Consider the following 25,565-nt stretch of genomic DNA (forward strand, 5'->3'; position numbering starts at 1 on the left):
AGCCCACCCCTTCCCTCCTCCCCAGCCCACCCCCCCTCCTCCCCAGCCCACCCCTCCTCCTCCCCAACCCACCCTTCCCTCCTCCCCAAGCCCACCCCTTCCCTCCTCCCCAGCCCCTTCCCTCCTCCCCATCCTTCCCTCCTCCCCATATCATCAACCCTTTACACACACCAGGTAAACATAATAAATCACCACACCTGGCCACCTTAATCACCCAATTGTTGACAAGAGCCCATAAATATGCTAGTGATAACGATGGTGGGGGGGGGGGACACTTTAGATCATTATGCTCGTGTAGTGACTTATAGCAAATACTTATAACGGATACTTAAGAGTATTTAGAAAGAAGAATTAAGACAACGACACTTACCTCAAACACAGGTGAGGGCTCAGGTGTAGGGTCGGGACATCGCTCACATCCAACTCTATCTCCTGTAGGGATATAAAGGTAATTAATACACGGCTCTAGGTGGTTGTGTGTTTGTTGTGTGTGTGTGTGTGTGTGTGTGTGTGTGTGTGTGTGTGTGTGTGTGTGTGTGTCCCCACTGGATTTTCAAGGGGCACCATTAAATGAATACACTTAGCAGCTTAGAAACACTTATGAAGTACACTTATTAAGTTCACTTAGGTGACTGGTAAATTTCTTAAGTATAAAAATTTATGTTATTATATAAAACAGTTCTTTATGCATTTCAAGTCTATGTAAAATTTATGTTGACTGTATTTCATAAGACTATGCATTTTGTTTCACTACTACTACTACTACTACTACTACTAATAATAATAATAATAATAATAATAATAATAATAATAATAATAATAAAATAACCAGTAAATATAAAGGAGAAATATTCTTACATTTCCATTAAAAATAACGAGACAAAGTACCGAAAAACATCCTCCGAGGCCCAGCTGTGAGACCAATAACCGAAGGAGGACGACCACCCGCCATTAGAAAGTGGAGTTCCCAGTAAGTGCGTCAGTGCTGGAGTTGACGCCTCGCAGTCACGACACAATAACAAAGACCTTCCTTTAACAACACTAACACGTTGATCACTTCTCAATAGTCCTTAACTATTGATGCTCGAACTGATGACTAAACCAAGTGGCACACAACACTAGTTATAAGGAAGACCACTAAATAAACACATTTAAAACTGAATCGAATAAAAACTTAATAATTAGATAGACTGAAACCGTGAGCGGCGGAGGGAACTTTCAAACAAATATAAACACTTTGCTCAGAGGTCTTAAGACTATTTCCTGTAGCTCGGTCGTCTGGTTGTGTTGACACTGTCCTGGTCTTGTTTTTATTTTTATTTTATTTTAACAGCTGATTACAAGGGGATCACTGACAAGGTTCTGGCCTAACCACATGATAACTATCCTATCTGAAAAACCTTCCCCAGGATTGTTACATTAAGTTATCACACAGTACATAGTTAAGGACATTGGATTAATGAAAGCCACTAAAAATATAATAATGTAGACAGAGTGGATATTATCAAAGAAATATATAGTAATACACTAAAATTGTTGAGCTCATTTGACGTGTTGTGGACAAACGAGTAAGTCAGGTTGGCAGACGAATCAGCGGAATTGGGAGTGTCGCTCGCCATCTATGAGCGGCCATCTTAACTTGTTGGGTAATCAACATCCGGGATGTCCGCCGTGAAGAGGTTCCACAGTCGTTAAACTCTGGTCATGAAGGTCCTCTGATGCTGACTAGCTCGTGACCTCCACCAGCTGCACGCTCGACAGCACCGCCCTTGTGGCCTCTGCGCAACTCGTAGGGGCAGCTTGAGTCCCGCCAGGTGAGGCATGTCTTGGACCTGGGCCTTGTGGAACACCGTCAGGGCCGTCACATCTCTCCAGTGCTCCAGAGAGTCCACGGTGGTGACGATATCAAGAAGTGTGAGGCAGTAAGAGGAAGTGACTAACTCCAAGGGCCACTGCGTCGAGGATATAATGAAGCGACGCCCTCCCCTCTGGCTCACACTCGCCACTCGCCACAAGGACACAACATAAGTACGACGCTCTAAGGTGTGCTTTAAGACTTGTGTGTTGTGGCGTGTGTCTGGCGTCAGTTACTGAGGCTCCTCCGTCACGGTGTTCAGTGAAGACGAGAGCAATGTCTTTAGGTCTTGGGAGATACGTGATAGATTTTGTCCTCAAATCTCTCCAGACTACACCAACACGAATGTGATTATCGAAAGTGTAACAGAACAATTATTTGTCTTCTTCAAGATCCATTAATACGGGTTCGTGACTTGTAAGAACGACATCAACTCTTACAAACCTCTGAGCATAATAACATTAGTGAGTCAGAGGTGAGAGAGGCGAGTGCAACCATCATCAAGATGCTGAGACACTCGGTGCTGGGCCTGGCGGTGCTGTACACTGTGGTTCCGCGGCCTGCCAGACCTGTTCTAGCACCTACGACGACCACCATGGCTGCCAAACCAATAGCCTCAACACGCCATATGGTAACAAAAAGTGTCTTGCTGTGGCAACCAATTCGGCAGACTTCTCATTCTACCTTAAACCCGGCCAGGACTTCAACTTCTTACAAGTTAAGATAACGACGGAATTTGGAATGAGTAGAGAAATTACGGCTGATAAGAAAATCTTGAACCAAACAGACAAATGGTACTACATTAAGATGAGCGAGAACGAGGGATTGAACAAAATGAAATATAACTTACGCATAGAAGGTGATATGCGAACAGTATTGAGTATTAATTTCTACAGAGCCAATAAGTTTGTAATCTTCATCGGTGGAAATGCATTCTATGCTCCCAGTTGTAATCCCAGTGAGTTTTTCCCTCCTTCAACACAGCCACCAACACTACGACCACCACCGCCAAGAAGCTCGCCAGGTCGACCATCACCAGATCAAGCCAAGGACGCGCAATCAACGTCAACAAAAACACCCGCGGGTCTTCATCCACCACAGGCGCCAGTCATCACAGAAGACGAAGAAGCCAAAACCTCTACAGAAAACTCACCCGTCGACGACTCGAGAAAGCCCCAAATAACCCCGTCTTCCTGGTATGTCAGTCATCATAACAGCCATAGTTGCGGTCATCATCATCACCATCATAACATTCCTGGTAGTTAGGAAGATGAACCAGAAAAAGGAAATAAGTTTCAGCAGAAACAAGAGAAACAAGGGAAAGTGAACTACAGCAGCCCTCACTGCTCTCCCGACCAGCACTCCGAGGAAAGATTGATCTACAGGACCACATCTACGGAGGTGGATGATCTCGGCCCTGTGATCTACGGGCATCCGTCCAACACAATGGATGAAGGAGGTGTGGATGTGAGGGTGGGTGGTGGGTTGATGGAACAGAGGTTCCGCACGAGAGTAAGAACAGTCTCTATGTTCCCTTCAACTGACTGTTAACTACATAAAGTAACGGGACACAAATACTCAATGTTGACTTATATATTATTGTGTTTATTTGTAAATATGTACAGATAATGTATATACTTTACCATTATTCACTTTCAACTGCACAATGTGAGCACAAACTGTTAATAAATGTTAATGTATGTTAATAATTTTTTCTTGTATAAACGTCAGCATGTATAGTTAATCATTATTTAATAAAACAATAATTTCAATCTTGTGTTTCCATCGTCAACTTCTACACAGATAACATAAACGTCACGAGTACTGTTATTAAGAACACAGCTGTCGAGTTAAGACAGCCTCATTCAGATCGTCGGCAGGTTCCAGTAGCGGGTGTAGGCCTTCCCTTGGGAGACACCACTCAATTGGGAAAGTTCCACCCGCCGCTCAACCCCCCTCCTCCCACCTCCTCTCCCCTCTCTCTTTCTCTCTCTCTGCACATCGTGTGATCGTCGTGGCGGTAAAATTCGACTAATCATTTATCAGGAAAGAAAAGTGACGTAATTCACAAGCCACGTCCATACGAGGCGATATAAACCCAGCACCGACTCAAAGATCATCATCCCTCACTCCCTCACCTACCCAGCTTACTCTATAAACTAACACATTGGCTCATCTGTAACGCTGTCTAACACTTCTTTTATTCATCTCAGGATCTTGTACGTGCCTTAGTTATCCTAGAGTGAAGTAAGTCATCTCTAACAGCTCACCTAAAGTTGGCTGTGAAATTCCGAACCAGCGACGAGATAAACACACACTATACTTTTATATTCACATGACGGTCGCCAACACCAGTGAGTCTCACCATGAACCACTATCTTACTTCTACGGTTCGTGGTGCTCATACGCGAAGAACCACCTGCAATTATTCTTCCAAGTGTTTTACTTAATCTTAATAGTGTACTTGTGTGAGCTCATTATGTTTATTTGTAAGTAAGTAAGTATTTTTAAGTAAAATAAGTAAATGCCACTGTTCGTTTTTTGCCCTCTACCATACTATAATTATTGATCACTATCTAGTTCGCTACTATTTACCTTGATTACACTTTGTCTTGTCTACGGTGTTGAAACTTGTGGTTGACAAATCTTGCCTAATTATTAAGTGAGCATTGGAAGTGCTCTCACAGATCACCACATTGTTAACTAGAGGTTTTAACAACCCTTAACACAATCAAGATCTGTTACCAAGAACTTATGTTTCAGTCACTAAAGTACAAGATTATTACAGACTACAACACACACACATAGCAGGCTGCAACACCAACTATCTTTTACTTTTATCCTCTTCACCACTGATCGGCTCGTAAGCCGCTTGGGCGATCGGTAACGTCTCTGTTAAGCACTGTTGGCAAGTACTAGGCATGCATGTACTGGCTCGTGAATATATCTGAACCTGCTCCAGTGTTGGTCAAGTCTGGTCTGGAAACAGCTCACACTCGGTGCCGTCACAACACTCTCTGGCAGGTTGTTCCAACAGTTCACAACTCTCACTCCGGAAAAGTTTGCCCTCACAGTTTTCTGGATTTTTGGCTTTTTCAACCTTGAGCTGTGCCTTTGAGGCGAGCGTCCGCCAGCTCCAAGTGTGTGTGTGTGTGTGTGTGTGCAGCAATACAAGTCAGTGAAGCACCTTGGACTAGCTATTAAGTGTTGTGCATCTGGAGAAATAACCTTAGATAATATATTAAACAAAAGTAAAGCCAAGATAAAAAATACTCTTGGAAATGACAAATGCCTCTGCTGGTGCCCCAAGACACCTTTGCTTGGTGCTCATAAAATAACCTTTGGACTATTCCTACTCAAGGTACTCTTACTTAACATGTAATTCAAAAGCCAGGCTACAAATTAGTCACAACAGGATGATGATGTTCCTTCTTGACATGAACGCAAGACAACACAATGGTCACAAAAGTAGAGTGTATCTCGTGAGACAATACTTTCTTGTCCTATTATTACTTATTCTTCTACTAATATATATATATATATATATATATATATATATATATATATATATATATATATATGAAAACCACAAGAGAAAAAAACACAAGCTCCCAAGCGCTTTCGTATAATTCACATCTTCAGGGTGAGTTCAGACTAAGCATATCAGCATATACCTGGATCACGCACCTACAGTGATTTACTTGCATATATATATATATATATATATATATATATATATATATATATATATATATATATATATATATATATATATATATATATATTTAGTCCATATAACGCGGACTTTGAACATATAATCAACGACCTCACCAGCATGGAATCGAACCCTCGACCTACTGGGTGGAACTAGGAACGCTTACCGCTGGGCCTGTGCTGGGTCGGGGTTCAGTGTTCTAGAATAAAATAATGTTATATGTACCTCGCGTTTCATACCAGCTGGATTCGGTAAAATGCTACTGACACCACATAAGAGGCACGGGCAGTTTCCCAATGAGGTTCACGGCGCCATTAGCTCGATGAACAGGCTTTGTGTGAAATATAACAGAGTCTAGAACTGCTTTTAGTGTCCTTGTGGCCTAGCCGGTAAGCGTTCCCTAGTTCCACCCAGTAGGTCGAGGGTTCGATTCCATGCTGGTGAGGTCGTTGATTATATGTTCAAAGTCCGCGTGTTATATGGACTAAAAATGAAGTATATATATACATATATACATATATATATATATATATATATATATATATATATATATATATATATATATATATATATATATATATATATATATATATATATATATATATATATATATATATATACACAAAAAGGAGAAATATTCTTACATTTCCATTAAAAATAACGAGACAAAAGTACCAAGAAACATCCCTCCGAGGCCCAGCTGTGAGAGCAATAACCGAAGGAGGACGACCACCCGCCATTAGAAAGTGGAGTTCCCCAGTAAGTGCGTCAGTGCTGGAGTTGACGCCTCGCAGTCACGGCACAATAACAAAGACCTTCCGCTTTAACAACACTAACACACGTTGATCACTTCTCAATAGTCCTTAACTATTGATGCTCGAACTGATGACTAAACCAAGTGGCACACAACACGAGTTATAAGGAAGACCACTAATTATTAAACACATTTAAAACTGAATCGAATAAAAACTTAATAATTAGATAGACTGAAACCGTGAGCGGCGGAGGGAACTTTCAAACAAATATAAACACTTTGCTCAGAGGTCTTAAGACTATTTCCTGTAGCTCGGTCGTCTGGTTGTGTTGACACTGTCCTGGTCCAGTTCTATCAAGGTGAAGTTACAGGAAGTGACTAACTCCAAGGGCCACTGCGTCGAGGATATAACAAAGCGACGCCCTCCCCTCTGGCTCACACTGGTCAGCTTAAGGACACAACATAAGTACGACGCTCTAAGGTGTGCTTTAGGACTTGTGTGTTGTGGCGTGTGTCTGGCGTCAGTTACTGAGGCTCCTCCGTCACGGTGCTCAGTGAAGACGAGAGAACAATGTCTTTAAGGTCTTGGGAGATACGTGATAGATTTTGTCCTCAAATCTCTCCAGACTACACCAACACGAATGTGATTATCGAGAAAGTGTAACAGAACAATTGTTTGTCTTCTTCAAGATCCATTAATACGAGTTCGTGACTTGTAAGAACGACATCAACTCTTGCAAACCTCTGAGCATAATAACATTAGTGAGTCAGAGGTGAGAGAGAGGCAGGTGCAACCATCATCAAGATGCTGAGACACTCGGTGCAGGGCCTGGCGGTGCTGTACACTGTGGTGCTGCCCGCGGCCTGCCAGACCTGTTCTAGCACCACCAACGACCACCATGGCTGCCAAACCTATAGCCTCACCACGCCATATGGTAACAAAAAGTGTCTTGCTGTGGAACCCGATTCGGCAGACTTCTCATTCTACCTTAAACCCGGCCAGGACTTCAACTTCTTACAAGTCAAGGTAATACCATATATTGTATCTAGTGGAAACATTAAAGTTAGTAAGCAGATCTTGAGCCAGACTGACAAATGGTACAATATAAAGATGAGTAAGAGCGAGGGATTAGTACAAGCAACGTATCGCTTAAGTATAGACAGAGATATACAGAGAACGCTGACTATTAACTTCAACAGAGCCCAAAAAATTGAAATCTTCATCAGTGGAAATGCATTCTTTGCTCTCAGTTGTAATCCCAGTGAGTTTTTCCCTCCTTCAACACAGCCACCAACACTACGACCACCACCACCAAGAAGCTCGCCAGGTCGACCATCACCAGATCAAGCCAAGGACGCGCAATCAACGTCAACACCCGCGGGTCTTCATCCACCACAGGCGCCAGTCATCACAGAAGACGAAGAAGCCAAAACCTCTTCAGAAAACTCACCCGTCGACGACTCGAGAAAAGCCCCAAATAACCCCGGTCTTCCCTGGTATGTCCCAGTCATCATAACAGCCATAGTTGCGGTCATCATCATCACCATCATAACATTCCTGGTAGTTAGGAAGATGAACCAGAAAAAGGAAAATAAGTTTCAGCAGAAACAAGAGAAACAAGGGAAAGTGAACTACAGCGGCCCTCACTGCTCTCCCGACCGGCACTCCGAGGAAGAGATTGATCTACAGGACCACATCTACGAGGAGGTGGATGATCTCGGCCCTGTGATCTACGGGCATCCGTCCAACACAATGGATGAAGGAGGTGTGGATGTGAGGGTGGGTGGTGGGTGGATGGCCAACAGAGGTTCCGCCCACGAGAGTGAGAACAGTCTCTATGTTCCCTTCAACTGACTGTTAACTACATAAAGTAACGGGACACAAATACTCAATGTTGACTTATATATTATTGTGTTTATTTGTAAATATGTACAGATAATGTATATACTTTACCATTATTCACTTTCAACTGCACAATGTGAGCACAAACTGTTAATAAATGTTAATGTATGTTAATAATTTTTTCTTGTATAGACGTCAGCATGTATAGTTAATCATTATTTATTAAAACAATAATTTCAATCTTGTGTTTCCATCGTCAACTTCTACACAGATAACATAAACGTCACGAGTACTGTTACCAAGACCTTATGCTTCAGTGACTAACGTGCAAGATTACTACAGATTGCAACACCAACTATCATTACACTAAACAAGTACAGTATAATAACCTCTGTGTGTGTGTGTGTTGTGTGTGTGTGTTGCGTGTGCGTGTGTGTGTGTGTGTGTGTGTGTGTGTGTGTGTGTGTGTGTGTGTGTGTGTGTGTGTGTGTGTGTGTGTGTGTGTGTGTGTGTGTGAGACCTGGGGATACGAGTGGAATGATCGCGTTGTGTATGATCTACAAGAATGTGGATCTCAGAACACTTGCATAACAACATTCATCTAATGATTGGACTGTACATTCTACATTATTAATTTACGAAAGATACAGACAGGCAGACAAATAGGTAGGTGGGTGGGGTTAAATAAGATAAAATAAAATAGGGTATGTTCTCTTTGTATCCGTTTTCTGTGATCAGATCATGCCGTCACCAAAGAAAATGGGCAAAAATGGCTTAATGGGAGGAACGTAGACTGAGACGTTTAGTTCCCGGAGAGAAAAATAAAACTGATCGCCTGAAGATTAGTTCCCCCGTAATTTATTTCACCTGATGATTACATATCTTACGAGTTACCTGAGGGTGGGGATAGTTTAAGTTAGGTTAGAATTGATATGGTTTAGTTAGGTTAGGTTAGGTTAGCACACACACACACACACACACACACACACACACACACACACACACACACCTCTTGGCTGTTACTATCCTTCCTGTCGTTCATCCTATAAAAAAACACAAGCTGTCACAGTCTAGAAGGACAATATTGACATCCTGGGAATAAAACAACTCAGCATCCATTTTTTTTTTACCAGGACGACTGTGGGAGATTATTCAGGCGGTCAGCTGATGCATATGTTAACGTCTGTAGCAGGCTGACGTGAATGTCTGTCTGTCTATCAAAATGTATCTGTAATCGTTTGTCTGTCTGTCTGTCTGTCTGTCTGTCTCTCGGTCTATCTCTCTCATTAAACATCTCCAATTTTCTTATCTATCCTTCGTCTTCCCTCCCTTCCTTTCCCTTTCTATCTTCTACCCTTCCCTCTCCATTCTTTCTCTCCCTCTCTATCCCCGTCTATATCCTCCCTTTCAACTCTATCCACCCTCCAACTCTATTCCCTCTCCCTCTCCACTCATCCCCTCCCTCTCCACCTTCCGTTCCATCCCACTCCACCCATCCCCTCCCACCCACACAGCATCCCGTGGGAGAGGAGAGAGTGAGGTCTGGCCGGTCATAAATCTTCCCTCCGGACAGTTATTTGTCCTGTGAGAGACACCGGACATCGACCGGCAACCCGGGACAAACCCGCTAAATTGCCGGCACCGGATGTTTTATCAAGGTCGGGTATACTGCCGGCTTATCGGGTATATTGCCGATTTATCGAATATCTTGCCGGTATATCGGGTAGATTGATGAGTTATAGGTATACTGTTGGTTTATGGGAAGAATTACCGATATAATGGGTATATGGCCGATATAATGGGTATATGTCCGATATAATGGGTATATGGCCGATATAATGGGCATATTGCCGATATATTGCGTATATTACCACTACATACCACTACATTACAATAGATACATTGCCGGAATAAGTTACATTGCAAAAATCTTAATATTTTTTTATACAGACATACAGGAGAATACTGTACACAAACACTGGCATATATTAATACAGTCTCTATACACCACACACTCCCTCCACCACACACTCCCTCCACCACACACTCCCTCCACCACACACTCCCTCCACCACACACTCACTCCATTTACGTTGTCTCTGCAATACATGACACAGTTTGGAGAATCTTGCTTCGGCCGACCCACCCGCTGTGTACCGGGCCCCAACTTGTGTTATTCTGGCGATTTATTGTTGGTAAGAAGGTGAAATTTCTCTCACTGCTGACGCTGATGGAGATAGGGAAATAATGCTGATGGAGGTTGGGAAATAATGCTGAAGAAGATAAGGAAATAATGCTGATGGAGATAAGGTTGGGAAATAATGTTCATGGAGATGGAAGTCCTTCTTGAGAGAGAGAGAGAGAGAGAGAGAGAGAGAGAGAGAGAGAGAGAGAGATAATGGACAAGCACTGTTAACACCAGCCAATGGTCAGTTCCCAGGGTGTTAAGCTATCCACAAGGGAGATTACTCATCCGGTTAATGTCCCAGGGGGGTGGGGGTGACGGAGGGAGCCAGGGAGCATAACACCCGACGACCTTTCCCTGATCTTGTAAAAGTCAGAGAGGTAAGACAATCACCCTGGTGTGACGGGAATCAGGGAGTTTGTTTACATAATCTCCCTGAGAGTATGAGAGTTAGGGAGTTCATTAAAATAATCCCCTTATTATTATGGGCGTCAGGGAGTTTGTTTAGATAATCTCCCTGGACTTGTGAGCGTCAGGGAGTTTGCTTAGATAGTCTCCTTGGACTTGTGAACGTCGGGGGGACTTAGTAAGTTAATCTCCCTGGTTTTGTATGACTCAGGAAGTTCACCATGACAGTGTTCCTGTGAGAGTCAGGGAGGCAATAAGATACTCCTCTCCCTGGGGGGCGGGGGGGGAGAGAAGGAGGAAAGGAAGGACGGAGGGAGGGAGGGAGGAAGGAAAGGAAGGAAGGAAGGAAGGAAGGAAGGAAGGAAGGAAGGAAGGAAGGAAGGAAGAGGGGAAGGAAGAAAGGAAGGAAGTTCACAAACTGAGGATCAAACTTCTTGTTAGACTTCACACTCTTAGGGAAGAGTTGTGAGAGTCATTAAGAGGTGTGTGAGCTAACTCTCTCTCTCTCTCTCTCTCTCTCTCTCTCTCATTAACACTCCACCGGGCACCATTATACCAGAGCTAAACGAGGTAAAGTTTGGACAGGGATGAGAGAGAGAGAGAGAGAGAGAGAGAGAGAGAGAGAGAGAGAGAGTCGTGACGTGTACCGCAGCTGGAGGACGACCCTATAGGTACGACTCTGAAGGTACGACTCTGTAAGTACGACCTTAAGTGTACCGTTTTCAGAGCACGATCATAAACGTACGACCATAAGGGCACGACTATGAAGGTACGACCATAAAGGCACGACCATGAAGGTACGACTCTGACGCCTCGAATATCAGGGAAGCCGAGAAGGGCAGTGAAGCCTGGACGGGCAAGGAAACCTCTAAATCAAACTGTACCAAAAGGAAGCCTTAAACATTAGGAATCCTGGAAAGAGAAGCCTTTAATGGAACGACTGGAAGAGTGGCGCATGGGAAAGTGACGCCGGGAAGGGAATGTCTCTGGAAGGGGAGTATGGAAAAGGGACAGCTGGAAAAGGAATATATCTGGAAGGGAAGCCTGGAAGAGATGCACAATGGAACAGGACAGGCTGTGAACAGAGCGCCTGGAAAAACACAGTTAAAAAGAATGGGAGAAACTGAAACGCAGAAAGAGCTGGACATCAAAGAGAGAGAGAGAGAGAGAGAGAGAGAGAGAGAGAGAGAGAGAGAGAGAGAGAAATAAATGAAAAAACAAAAACGATATAAAAAGTTGTTTACACAGAAAGGGAAAAATCACAACAAAAAGAAAAATAAATAATGGTAAAATAATAAATTAAATAAACGAGAAGGAGAAAGGGAAATGTGGAAGAGGTGGAACAGCATAGAAATAACAGCAGCTTTGTTAGTCTGGAACAGCATAGAACCCACAGTTGTTACACCGGTCAGCAGAGGAAGCTTATTCACACACACACACACTTACTCCCCCTTCCAACCCTCCCCTTTCAATCCCTCCCACTTCCTCCCCCTTCCATATCTCCCTTCACCAGTTCCCTTCACTACTCTTCCCTCCCACTTCTTTCCCACATCATTAAACCTTCTCTCCTCCAACCCCCCTCTCCTCTACCCCTTTCCTTCCTTCCTTCCTTCTTTCTTCCTTGCCATTTCCTCACCCCTCCCCTCCATCTCTATCACTACTCACCCTTCCCTCCCCCCTTTTCCCCCTACTCCCTTCTCCTCCCCACTCGTCTCCCTTTCTCTCCACTTCCCTCCAACTCCTCTCTCCTTCAATTCCTCCCCGCTCTCTTTTCCCTCCCACTCCTCATCCTTCTCTCCACTTCCCACTCCTCTCCCTCTCCGCCCCTTACCTCTCCCTTTCCCTCCCTCTCGACACCAAAGGCCTCAGGTCCCGCCCAGAGCTCCTACCTGGCCAAAACGTTACTTCAACACGAATGGTTCAGACGGTGATGGAAATGCTGAATGTAGTAATGTAGGTGAGAGGTGAGGAGAGAGGTGAGTGGTGAGGTGAGTGGTGAGGTGAGGTGAAAGGTGAGGTGAGTGGTGAGGTGAGTGGTGAGGTGAGTGGTGAGGTGAGAGGTGAAGTGAGAGGTGAGGTGAAAGGTGAGGTGAGGGATGAGGAGGAGTTAAGGAGAGGTGAGGTAAGTGGTGAGGTGAGGTGAGGAGAGAGGTGAGGGGAGTTCAGTGGTAAGGTGAGATGTGAGGTGAAAGATGAGTAGTGAGTTAGGGTGAGGTAAGGTGAGGTGAGGGGTGAGACTAAGCAACGTGGGGTCCCTTAGGCCTGTGTGTCTAAGCTCAAGTACGAATTAAGATGACCTGAGACGACACTAAACGACTTAAGACGACCTGGGACGACTTGAGACGACCTGAAACAACACGTGACGACTTGAAACTACCTTAGACGATCTCAAACGACTTGAGACTACCTGATATGATCTGAAAGAACACACACACACACACTTCCTTCAGCCTTCATAGGGTAAGGACGTGTGTAGTCGGCGCTGCCCTCTCACGCGGCCGTGGTCTCTTGACCATGGAGACAGCTGCCAGCCTGGTCTGTTGGGCCTTCCCTTTCCCCATCTCCTCCTCCCCACCTGGATTTATCAACATCCTCCCACCAACAGTACAGTGTAAAGATTGACGATCAACCCATAACTGATATACATAAGTGACAATTTCAACTCGAAAGGAAGAAACAACTGTTAGAGCGACACAAGACTTAGCGGCCAATGTTGACCTGACACCTTGACCCGACACACCCAGCCCGCGGTACACTCGCCACCCCCAACACTGGACAAGAAGCCAGGAAACACTCCAAACTACACCAGGAGAGGAATGAGGACTCCCTACTCCATCCAGGTGAGGAACTATGAATTCCTAACTACATCACATGAGGAACAAGAACCATCTCCAACACCCTGTGTGAGCTGGATGTAAGGGCGGAAACGATCTTCCTGCTCGTTACCGCTAATCACTTGCTCGTTTGCTGGCGCGACCCCCACTTGGGGGGGGGGGGGTTAGACAAAGGTGAGAACGTCGCTGCTAACAGTGACACCGCCTCAGATTCTACCCAGCCGTCAATTCAGTCACTACTTCCCCGCTGTTCGTCAAATTCTGGCTGTGATCTCATCAAAGGCTCTGAACTCGTGGGCTGTTTGCCCAGACCTTTCACAATTCGTCTGTTAATCTCTGGACACCTACCCAAACCACTACCTCGGCTGCCACAACCGTCAGTCCGTCTCCTCCGTCTGTGCCCGGTGTTTCTCCCGCTGTATCAAGACATCGGCCGCTGTCGCTCAGTGAGGAGCTGAGTGGACCTTCCCCCTGAGAGTGAGAGTGGATCACAGCGTTCCAGAACCTTCCCCAGGGCCACTGCCGTAGGAAATATCTGTTCATTGTTTGATTCTCTTGTTTGTTTGATTCCATTTAATTGTTTGATTCCATTAATTGCTGACTCCCATTAATTGTTTGATTCCATCAGTTGTTGACTTCCATTAATTGTTTGCTTCCATTAATTGTTTGATTCAATTAATTGTTTGACTCCCGTAATTGTTATTTCATGTTTGTTGAGTGGTGTTATATTTTTATAGTAAAGAGATGTCAATCTCAAACGGTTGTTTGTTATTCCTCAGAAAACCATGGTCCTTGACTTTCCGTTTTTAAGATCCTGATTAGGCTGGTAAGGGATTTCTATCCCTAAGTCCCAGGCCTTTACACTGGAGGACCTACCCAGACCACGTGGTACATATGCAGCTGTAGTGAGGTAGCAGCTTAGCAGTCAGGTACAACGGCCATCAAGACAGTGAGGAGGACTTTGTTGGCGCCGACATCAGACCAGCTCCCACAGTACCAGATCTAAAGTTAATCTGTATGTTGACTCTATGTTTCTTATGTTTTCGTTCGAAAGCTTTTGTCAATCAAGTGACCCACTCCCCGATTTCACCATATGTAACTTATCATCTCTGTTCATTGTATATTTTCAGCCTTCGGGCTGCCATGTTATCTTAATAAACAGTTAATTATTAATATTATTATTATTATTATTATTATTATTATTACTATTATTTATTAGTATTATCTCACACACACACAGACACACACACACACACTGAATAAGAAAAACATTATATGAATTCCAAATGAAAACTTTTACAAAACCACCCCCAAAAAATCGGTGGAAATAAAAACCCGGCAGGTAAACTGAAGACAAAAATGACCTCTGGCAACACTCGCCTACCTGGGCCACATTAATTATTCCCACAGCACACCTGAGCCCTACCTTACCTGCCCAAACAAACACAAACACACATATATACGTACACAGGCAGTCATAAGATACAAACATACACACACGCAGTCATATAATACACTTACATACAAAATACACACACACACACACACACACAGGACAACGAGAGAAAAAAAAAGAATATTCCCAAGGGGTACGCCAGGGTCTTGCTAATGCCAGGGTGAGCGCTCCTGACGAGGGCGGACCACCCAACACGGGCTTCTTAATCACCAAACTTTTCTCATGAGGTCGTGACCCTAAGATGAAGGGGCCGCATGATGACGGTGCGGTTAAGGGCGGTCTTCTCACTGGCCCAGCGGTGATTACCACTCCCAGCGGTTGGTTCCCTTTAGCGCTGATTTCCCCGTAACTCTAAAACACCTGCAGGAGTAAAGGTGCTTCACGCTAAATGAGAATGCATTTTAAAAACCCTTGTTCCGTTTCAATATATGTCATTCAATATTTTCCTTCGGGTTTGACGGACTGACCCGGGGTAGTTGTGTGACCGCGGCGACCGTAAAACTGCGCTGCGTGACACAAATGCTTCGCTCTAAAAATCGGAGAACTGTGGCGCTTTTCTTCCCTCGCGTGTTCTGGTCCAAAAAAAAAAAGAAAAAAAGGAAAAACTCATATTTTATCACAAAACTTTTTCCTTTCGTAAATAATTTCTGTAAATTTATGGGATTTCTAACTATTTTTTTATATTTTCTTCTCCTTGCACTTTCTTATCATTCTACTTTACAGATGAAACACTTCTCATTCATATTATTATCATTCTCATTCATTCCTTGTATTAATAACATCAACAAATATTGTCTTAAATGTATCAACCGCAAACAAAATAAAGTATCTTAACGGAGGTGAGCGATGAATGTCATAATGAACACTGTGACTCCTGTTGTCTCGGTAGGGTTGTCAAAATCCTTCGTCCGTTGTGTCATATTGTCTCACATCAAACCGTGAAGATACTTTTTTGGGGGGAGCGAGTACATCTCAGTTGCGTACGATTCTTAAGCACTGCAGACGACACTCACACCCCTGACATCCCCTGACCAAGCCCTCCTCCCTAACCTAACCTAAAAGAACCTACAGCAACACACAGGAAATAGACCCTAACCTAACCTAACCTAACGTAACCTAACCTAACCTAACTTAAACCTAACTAAACCTGACCTAACCAAACTTAATCTAATGAGACCCAATGTAAAGTAACCAAACCAAACCTGATCTAACCTAGCCAAACTTAAATCTAATAAGATGTGACCTGACCTGACCTAACCCAACCTAACCTAACCAATCCGAAAATAACCTTGAACAGACAGAAAGACAGACAGACGGCAGGAGATGCATATACCTGTCACCTCAAGACAATAAACAACAGCATCTGGTGTTGGTCGCGGTATTGAATTTACGCCGATATTGTTGCAGCACACACACACACACACACACACACACACACACACACACACACGACCTATTGGATATAAGTTTCGTGGTAAAATTGTTTCTTCTTCATTTCACACTTTTGTTGTTGTTGTTGTTGTTGTTGTTATTGAAGCTAAATAGTTACGTTAAGAATTTTTTTTCTTTCAGTTAGAATAAAAAAATTGGATCACACAACCTCGAAAAAAAAAATATAACCCATCTCTATCTCGTTATACAGACTAGAACATTCAAGGGCGGATCCAGGGGTCATGTGTTCCCCCCTTTTGAGTAGAAAATTCCAATACTTTTTATTTAATTCAGTATTGTACTCAGGCGTTTTTTTTATAGTCAAAATTATTTACTATTGACCTCAGAATATCTCCTAATAGCCAGTGCACATGACCTCAAAATGTCCATGATATTGGTCAGATAAAAAATAATTAAAAAATTCTGGGGTGCCCACATCCTAGCTGGGTAGGCTCACTGTGCTCGCCATGTTCCCCCACCCCCATCTTCTTGGAACCCCCTTTTGATAATCCTGGATCCGCCCTTGAACATGTAAACCGACAAACACCAAATACAAGAAAAAATATAAAAGTTTACCCTCCACACAACTACATTTTCTATGAATAAACAAAAAACAGAAAATTTCAAGGGGTAACTCACATCTTTGGTGCAGGTTATGTGAGGCGTCATCGGTCCACTGTTTATCTCCCACTTTGAGGCTATTTGAAGGGTTTCCGCCGTCTTCTGCTGAACACTCTTGCTGTCGTCCAAAAGCGTTATTTCATAGAATTCTTGAATGTCTGGAATAAAAGAGAAAACGGTATCAGGGCGGAAACTATTTCAAAATAAGAGAAGTGTGGTAAAAGACGAGACAACCCAGAGCAATGTGTAGACGCGCACGAGGAGAAGGTGGAGATATATTCACCCTATTTCAAGGTTCGGAAATATTTTGGTGTGTGTGTGTGTGTGTGTGTGTGTGTCCCTCCATCGACACCTGTGAGCAAGGTATCGTTTAAGGTAGTACATATATTTATACACAGTCATACACATATACACACACCCAAAACATATCCTAAAAGAACACACACACACACACACACACACACACACCCCCAGGAACAAGGGCCACGTTACACAGGAGTTCCCTTCCACTGAGTCGAGTACATTATCTTCTTATCTCCTAGTGGGGTGCCGGTCTCCTAGTGGGGTGATGATGGTCTCCTAGTGGGGTGATGATGGTCTCCTAGTGGGGTGATGATGGTCTCCTAGTGGGGTGATGATCTCCTACAGTATGCTTGATTCTGGTTCTTCTGCCTGAGTCAAAATACCCACCACCTGACTCGAAATACCCACCAACTTATTCAAATACCCCATCACCTGACTCATATACCCACCAACTGACTCAAAATACCTACCGTCTGACTTAAATACCTACCACAGAGTCAGGCAGGATCTGTGAACGTTTGGAAAATGTGAACTGACCATTAATTCTTTTTCTTTCATTCTCTAACAAAGTCCAAGTTTCGGTCTGGGTCTATGTTATGTTTATGTCCAAAAAGGGAGAGAGAAAAAAAAATCGTACATGCACCTCCGACTGTAAAAGAAACACTGACTCCCGCCCTCCATAATTCCTGGAACTGCGCGGTGTTGCCAGATGCCTTTATTTTGCGAGTCGTATTTTAGTGAAGTAAATAATTAGTTAAAATGGATTGACTAGAGTTAGTTAAATGGTTGTTAATGATATAGATAGATTTATTGTCATTATCTATGGTGATTAGATAGGTGAGGTTAGGTTAGAGTAGGTGAGGTGAGGTCACAAAAAGCAAAAAATAAACAAACCCAAACACAAAAGACCATCTATTTTAGCCACAAGTTCCTCATTATTGCCTCCTCTGACGTCACAGCCACTCGCGTGACAATAGGAATTGACGTCAAAGGCTTTGAATGTTTACCAATATGTAGAGAAGAGGCGGTGAGTTTCAGGATTATCTCGGGGCAATAACATGTTATTTACACGAGACGGGGAACCTGTGGGCGTTGCTAAGTAATGTTATTTTACCTGTGGTGATGTGTGTGTGAGAGAGAGAGAGAGAGAGAGAGAGTAATCATTAAAAAAAATTTCATTAAACAATGTATATATTCCCCTTGAATATCTAACTATATGTAATCAATTCTCTCTCTCTCTCTCTCTATATATATATATATATATATATATATATATATATATATATATATATATATATATATATATATATATATATATACATGGTCAGTTTCCAGCCAGCCTTGACCCGAGTTCTCATAGCCAGGTAACAGGTGTGTGGTTGCAGGTGACAGCAGGTGTGTGGCAGTGACAGGTGACAGGTAAGGGAAGGTCACAGGTGTACACACAAAGGTTCGTTCTCCTCCCAGGTAAGGACACACTAACTCACATTAACACACACCAACATCTTAAGAAATGGCGGAACTTGTGTACTGTGACTATACTAAAAAGCCTCACCTCACCTCACCTAACCTACCCTTCAGCGTCTCAAAACGTTAGTATTTATTTATTTTTGGTCTCTTTAACACAGGTGTGAAAACTACCTGACCTGCCTCATTAACTTACATCAATGGTAATAAAATGGCGCCGAAAATACTCTGAGACTTGAGGTGGAGGAAATATATTGATATAAGTATATGATTGAGTTTATATCATATATTATACTATAAACTATATTTCAGGTCAAAATGTAATGTTTTGACACAATACTATTTACGTACCTTATTACAAACGTTAAATAGCAGAGCTGACAATACCTTAGTGTGTACATACATACATACATACATACATACATACATACATACAAACATACATACATACATTCATACATACATACATACATACACAGAGCGTCCACAAGGCCTAACACACAGGAGGTGGACCCCGATACTGTTTATGGCCCGCTGGAGGTAGTGGACACGGGAGAGGGCCAGGTGGGCGGGTCAAACGAGTCAGGTGGGTCAGGTAGGTGGGCAAGATGTGTGGGTGGGTGGATAAGGTGTGTGGGTAAGATAGGTGGGTGGGTAAGAGTGTGTGGGTGGGTAATGTGAGTGGGTGGGTAATATGGGCGGTGGATTAGACAGAAGGGCGGTGGGTTAGACATGAAGGCAGTGGGTTGGATCAGGTGGTGTGCGTGGAAGGGTGAGTAAGATTGGAAGCAGGTGGGTCAGGTGATAGAACAAGGTAGGTGGGCTAAGGTGGGCAGTGGGTGGGCTAAGATGGGCGGGGCCAGTATAACCACACACGCAGGACACCCTAATAACCACCCATCACGGAAACCACCCTCCCTCACCCCCGGAGAGAGAGAGAGAGAGAGAGAGAGAGAGAGAGAGAGAGAGAGAGGCTTCATCTTCTCCCAGCAGCTGTTCTATACCTTTCCCCTCTCACGCCAGGAGTACCCCTTGAGTACGATAACTTAACCCTTTAAGCACGATAATTTAACCCCTTGAGTACGATGACTCTCTTTCTTTCTTTAAGTTGAAAGCCCCAGAATTTAAGTAAAGTGTGAAATATGTGTCCGCCTCTCTTCTCTCTCTCTCTCTTCTATTAAGTAGAAACAGGAAGATGTCATAAAAGATATCTAATTATATATTTCTGACAAGACACGGACAAATAAATTTCTCCTTTGATGTGATAATATGGTTAAGAGAGAGAGAGAGAGAGAGAGAGAGAGAGAGAGAGAGAGAGAGAGAGAGAGAGAGAGAGAGAGAATTTATGATTGAGAAAGAAATATAAAAAGACACACACACACACACACACACACACACACACACACACACACACACACACACACTCCACCTCACTCAGGATTACGGCGGATTTTTTCAGATTTATTGTACAGTCAAGGATTACACTATGGCTTAACACCCAGGAGGAGGGAGGAGAGAAGAAGAAGAAGAAAAAGAATAGGAAGATGAGGAAGAAGAAGGAGCTATGTGGTGGAGGAAGAGTCTTAACACCGAGGAGGAGGAGGAGGAGGAGGAGGAGGAGGAGGAGCCTTAACACCCTGAGCTGAGAAGATCAGTTCGTAAAAGAGAATGAAGAAGAGGAGGAGGAAGCGGTTTAAAAGCCAATGAGAGAGAGAGAGAGAGAGAGAGAGAGAGAGAGAGAGAGAGAGAGAGAGAGATACTAATAATTTACATTTCCTTATTTACAATTTGTGACACGTACAAACTGCTTACCTGTCCAAACACTAATTACAGAGGTGACACATACACACTAACTCTCAACACACCTGTAGCAACAAACACTACAAAGGTGACATACACACTGACAGATGCAAATTCCTCCCCTACGCCCACACGCCCCTACGCCCACACTAATTGGCTGTTTAGTTATCACTCGCCAGATGAGTTGGTCAGCCTCAAGGAATTAATAAATATTGGGTGCAGTAAAAGGTGGATTAAATTATGTTATGTTAGGTTGGTTAGGTTAGGATTAGTTGGGTTAGGTCAGGATTAGTTGGGTTAGGTCAGCATTAGGTTACAATCCAATTTGATGAAGGTGGGGAAGTAGCGTGATCTCTCTCTCTCTCTCTCTCTCTCTCAACTTAACTACCAAACTTACACTAAAGAAGAGTCAAACTTTAAATTGATATAAAATAGACTCAGAACACCTATACCAAAAAAAAACTCTCAAATTCTTACTATTTCTTTCGGTCTTTTTTTAATAAACTTTTCAATATACTTTTTCTTTTATGGTCGCAGAGGCAAGCAACAATAGCAAAAGTTAAATGAAAATTGCCATCGTGAAACATAAAAAAAAAAATATACTTCAATTTCGACTTTTTTTTTTTTTCATTTGATCTGATTCATGTGACTTCTTTCATTTCTTTCATTATCTATTCATGTAAAAAAACAATTGAAAACAAGTAAATGGTGTATTGTATTAGATAGATAGATAGATAGATAGATAGATAGATAGATAGATAGATAGATAGATAGATTGTTACCTTTCGTTAGTTTGTTTGCATAATTTGTCTATCTAATTATATCTATTATATCTCCCTATTACCTGTTTGTTTATCTTGTTTGTGTTGTTTATATCTCTTGTTTGTCTAATTTGTTTTGAGGTGTTTGTCTCAATCCGTGTTGCTTTGTTTATGTTTGTTTATCATTGTTTACTGCGCGTCTTGTCGGCTGTTGCGTGTGACTATGTAAACAGCATCTGGGGTATTGGCGCACCTTTGTTCTTCTCTCTCACCTGTGTTATTAAGGTGTGTGTGTGTGTGTGTGTGTGTGTGTGTGTGTGTGTGTGTGTGTGTGTGTGTGTGTGTGTGTGTGTGTGTGTGGTATGCATTTTTTGTAGAGTATTTTAAGTCCTCTTCTTCCTTCACACACACACACACACACACACACACACACACACACACACACACACACACACATGATTCACGAATGATAAATGAGACACAGGTAGCTACATCCTCCTACCTGATGTGAATTAATTGCCCTTAACTTTATAACAAACTACATTAGTATAATTCAACATTTTTCAACACTACTCTATAATTGCGAGCCATTATTATTATTATTATTATTATTATTATTATTATTATTATTATTATTATACACACATTAACGGTTGGGATATGTGGCTTTGTGTGTGTGTGTGTGTGTGTGTGTGTGTGTGTGTGTGTGTGTGTGTGTGTACCCTGTAACTATTAATGATGCTACTACTATTACTACCAAAACACATTACTACTACCACTACTACATCATCATTCACACACTACAACTCTATTACCACCACCACCACCATCCACACCACCCACCACCACCACCACCACCACCCAATACCACCACCACCACCACCCAATACCACCACTACCACTACTACCACTACCACCACCACCACATCAGGGCTTATCAACATCTTCACTACAAGGACACCACTTTTAATATGTCATTTTCCCTACACCAGAAGTTTTAATTGAACACACACACACACACACACACACACACACACACACATGGAAATAAAAAACCCTTACCATGTATACATAACCAGTATACATAATCCATGATGTATACTGACCGCCTTTATGTATTCAATTATTCATTTTACAGTGAAGGTTTTTATTTGACGTGAAAATATAACTAGACAGAGGGTTAATTTTTGGAGGGCCTCAACATCAATGCAATATTTACCAGAGTCAAACTACCGCACTGACTATAGCAAATGATGACTTGGAACAAACACAAATATTACCTTACACAACAACAAAAATCCCTCGTATAAACATTCAGACAAAAAATATAAACATTATTAATAATTTTGATAGTTTGATGAGGAGAAGTGCACAGTGTAGTATGGAATTGTTTATTTTTTTTCTCTATGATTAAAATTTTGAAAATATATAGTTATTTTTATCTGTGTTTATATGTCGTAAATATTATTACCTGAATATTGTGTGTTAAATATTTTCCTAGTAATTAAAAATATGATAATGTTAATTTTTGGCATAATTGACAACAAACAATTCTAATTTTGATACTTAATTCAATTATTTACATAAGGAACTGAAATATATATTGAAAGAGCTTACCTGTAGGTCACTAATTACCCGTAATACTCAACAAAAGTATTACCACCAACTAATAATAGTCCAAAAGTATTTAAATAATAGTTGACATTTTTTTAAATGAATAAAAATCAATAATGGCTCTCTCCATCCTCTCCCTCCGCTCTCCCCTCCTCTCTCTTTCTCTCTTTCCTCTCTCCCCCTCCCTCCCTCTCCCCCATCACTCATAATAGACAGTTCTCGTTCGCCAGTTAAACGCAGCAAGTCTCGCCCTGGCGCTGTACTTCGCTGGTCATTACGACACACACTCATCGGTTGCGTCAAAATTTGTCAACCAAGAATATACTGTCCAGGTGTATACTTGCTGAGTGTACAGGTATACTTATGTACGGTATATAAACAGTCACTCACGTATATACACACACATATATACCCTGTCACTCACAATATATAAACTGTTACTCACAATATATAAACTGTTACTCACAATATATAAACTGTCACTCACAATATATAAACTGCTACTCACAATATATAAACTGTTACTCACAATAGATAAACTGTTACTTACAATATATAAACTGTTACTCACAATAGAAACTGTCACAATATATAAACCAGGTTACTCACAATAGATAAACTGTTACTCAATATAAACTGTTAATTCACACAGATAAACTGTTACTACTAATATATAAACTGTTACTCACAATAGATAAACTGTTACTCACAATATATAAACTGTTACCACAATAGATAAATCCGTTACTCACAATATATAAACTGTTAATTACAATAGATACCTGTCACTCACAATATATAAACTGTTACTCACAATATATAAACTGTTACTCACAATATATAAACTGTCACTCACAATATATAAACTGCTACTCACAATATATAAACTGTTACTCACAATAGATAAACTGTTACTTACAATATATAAACTGTTACTCACAATATATAAACTGTTACTCACAATATATAAACTGTTACAATATATAAAGTTACACACAATATATAAACTGTTACTCACAATATATAAACTGTTACTCACAATATATAAACTGTTACTCACAATAAGCAGAAACTCATATTTTTGCACAATTTCTCTTACAATTATTCAATGGTCTGGTGATAGTATGAGTAATTATAGGTTTTAATTACCAATAAGAGAAATCCTCTATAATTATATTGCATTAAATCTAATTATATATGCAAATAATAACCACTAATTATATAGGCAATCATTACTCCGAAATTATATGGAACAGTTTTAACATTTTATCGCCCTCAAAATATTTAATCAGTTATATGCAAATGTTCAGCCGGCCATTGTTGATATAATTTATGTTATTATAATTGTTCACTATAACACTAATTACTGAACAATGTTATGTTCTTCTGTGTCATATTGAACAACGTGTGTGTCTGTTAGTTTAATTCACGATAAAACTGATTTCTTTGTTCCCCACAGACAGACAGACAGACAGACAGACAGACAGACAGACAGACAGACAGACAGACAGACAGACAGACAGACAGACAGACAGACAGACCGACAGACCGACAGACAGACAACAAAACACAGGTACATCCAGGCAAATATTCCTTCTCACTGGAGACATGAGAAGCCATCTCTCCGTGAAGTACAAGTGTCTCTCATTCGGGCAAAATTCTCTCTCACTGAGATACAAATCACTCTCCTGAGACACAAATCTCTCACTGAAGCACATGTTTCTCTCACTGAGGCAATTCACAGAGAGAAAGAGAGGCAGACAGTGTGTGTGTGTGTGTGTGTGTGTGTGTGTGTGTGTGTGTGTGTGTGTGAGAGGTGCGGGTAATTAACACAGGTAGCAGGTGAGTAGCAGGTGAGTCACAGGTGAAGGAGGAGTCGAGGTCCTCCTTCAGGTGACTCGGGATGTGTCAGGAGGAACAGGATTAAAGAGGATAGGCAGAGGCTCTTAACCCTATCCCAGAGAAGTTTAATCCCATCCCAAGGAAGTTTAATTCCACTCCAGGAGGTTTAACACTATTCCAGGGAGCTTAATCCTGCCAAAGAAAGTCTTAATCTTATCCCCGGAGGTTTAATCCATTCTCAGGGGGTTCAACAGTATCCCAGAGAGGTTTAATCCTATGCCAAGGGCTTAATTCTATCCCAGCAGGTTTTAATCCTATCCCAGGAGGTTTAACTATCCGCCTGAGAGAGAGAGAGAGAGAGAGAGAGAGAGAGAGAGAGAGAGAGAGAGAGAGAGAGAGAGAGAGAGAGAGAGAGAGAGAGAGAGAGCTACACGGTAACACAATTATCTCACACCCAACTCGTCATTAGTACACACGTTAGTTCACATGTACCGCCAAAATACAACTTTTATACCAATACACCAACAAGTATACAGATACATTTTATGGTGGCGTGTATAAATGTGTATTATTTATTTTTATACAGAACAGCAGTGGACCAGTGTGTATATTAAGTGTGTATACAATAGTGTGTGTACGAATAGTGTGTATACATTAGTGTGTGTACGAATAGTGT

The 25,565-nt window shown here is 42.0% G+C and overlaps 2 protein-coding genes across 2 annotated transcripts in view; one reads left to right on the forward strand and one right to left on the reverse strand.

Moving 5' to 3' along the window:
* Positions 1–366: 366 nt before the first annotated feature.
* LOC121878571 overlaps positions 367–25,565 on the reverse strand; it is a 197,029-nt gene continuing 171,830 nt past the window's right edge. Inside the window, exons 3-4 of the mRNA XM_042384909.1 lie at positions 17,121–17,260; positions 367–432 (exon numbers count right to left, since the gene is read on the reverse strand). Coding sequence (XP_042240843.1) covers positions 367–432; positions 17,121–17,260 — 206 coding nt within the window. The remainder of the gene's footprint in view (positions 433–17,120; positions 17,261–25,565) is intronic.
* LOC121878569 lies at positions 6,674–8,407 on the forward strand. The gene is made up of 2 exons (XM_042384906.1): positions 6,674–7,351; positions 7,613–8,407. Exons 1-2 carry the CDS (start codon positions 7,130–7,132, stop codon positions 8,177–8,179), a joined length of 789 nt encoding a protein of 262 aa, XP_042240840.1. The 5' UTR covers positions 6,674–7,129; the 3' UTR covers positions 8,180–8,407.

Source organism: Homarus americanus, unplaced genomic scaffold (genome assembly GCF_018991925.1).
Source record: "Homarus americanus isolate GMGI-L3 unplaced genomic scaffold, GMGI_Hamer_2.0 scaffold38618, whole genome shotgun sequence".
NCBI lineage: Eukaryota > Metazoa > Arthropoda > Malacostraca > Decapoda > Nephropidae > Homarus > Homarus americanus.

Excerpts from the sequence above, each read along its gene's own strand:
- LOC121878569 (XM_042384906.1), top strand. The coding sequence starts at position 7,130 with ATGCTGAGACACTCGGTGCAGGGCCTGGCGGTGCTGTACACTGTGGTG. Across the intron at positions 7,352-7,612 it reads TCAACTTCTTACAAGTCAAG|CCACCAACACTACGACCACC; the intron begins GTAATACCATAT and ends CCTTCAACACAG.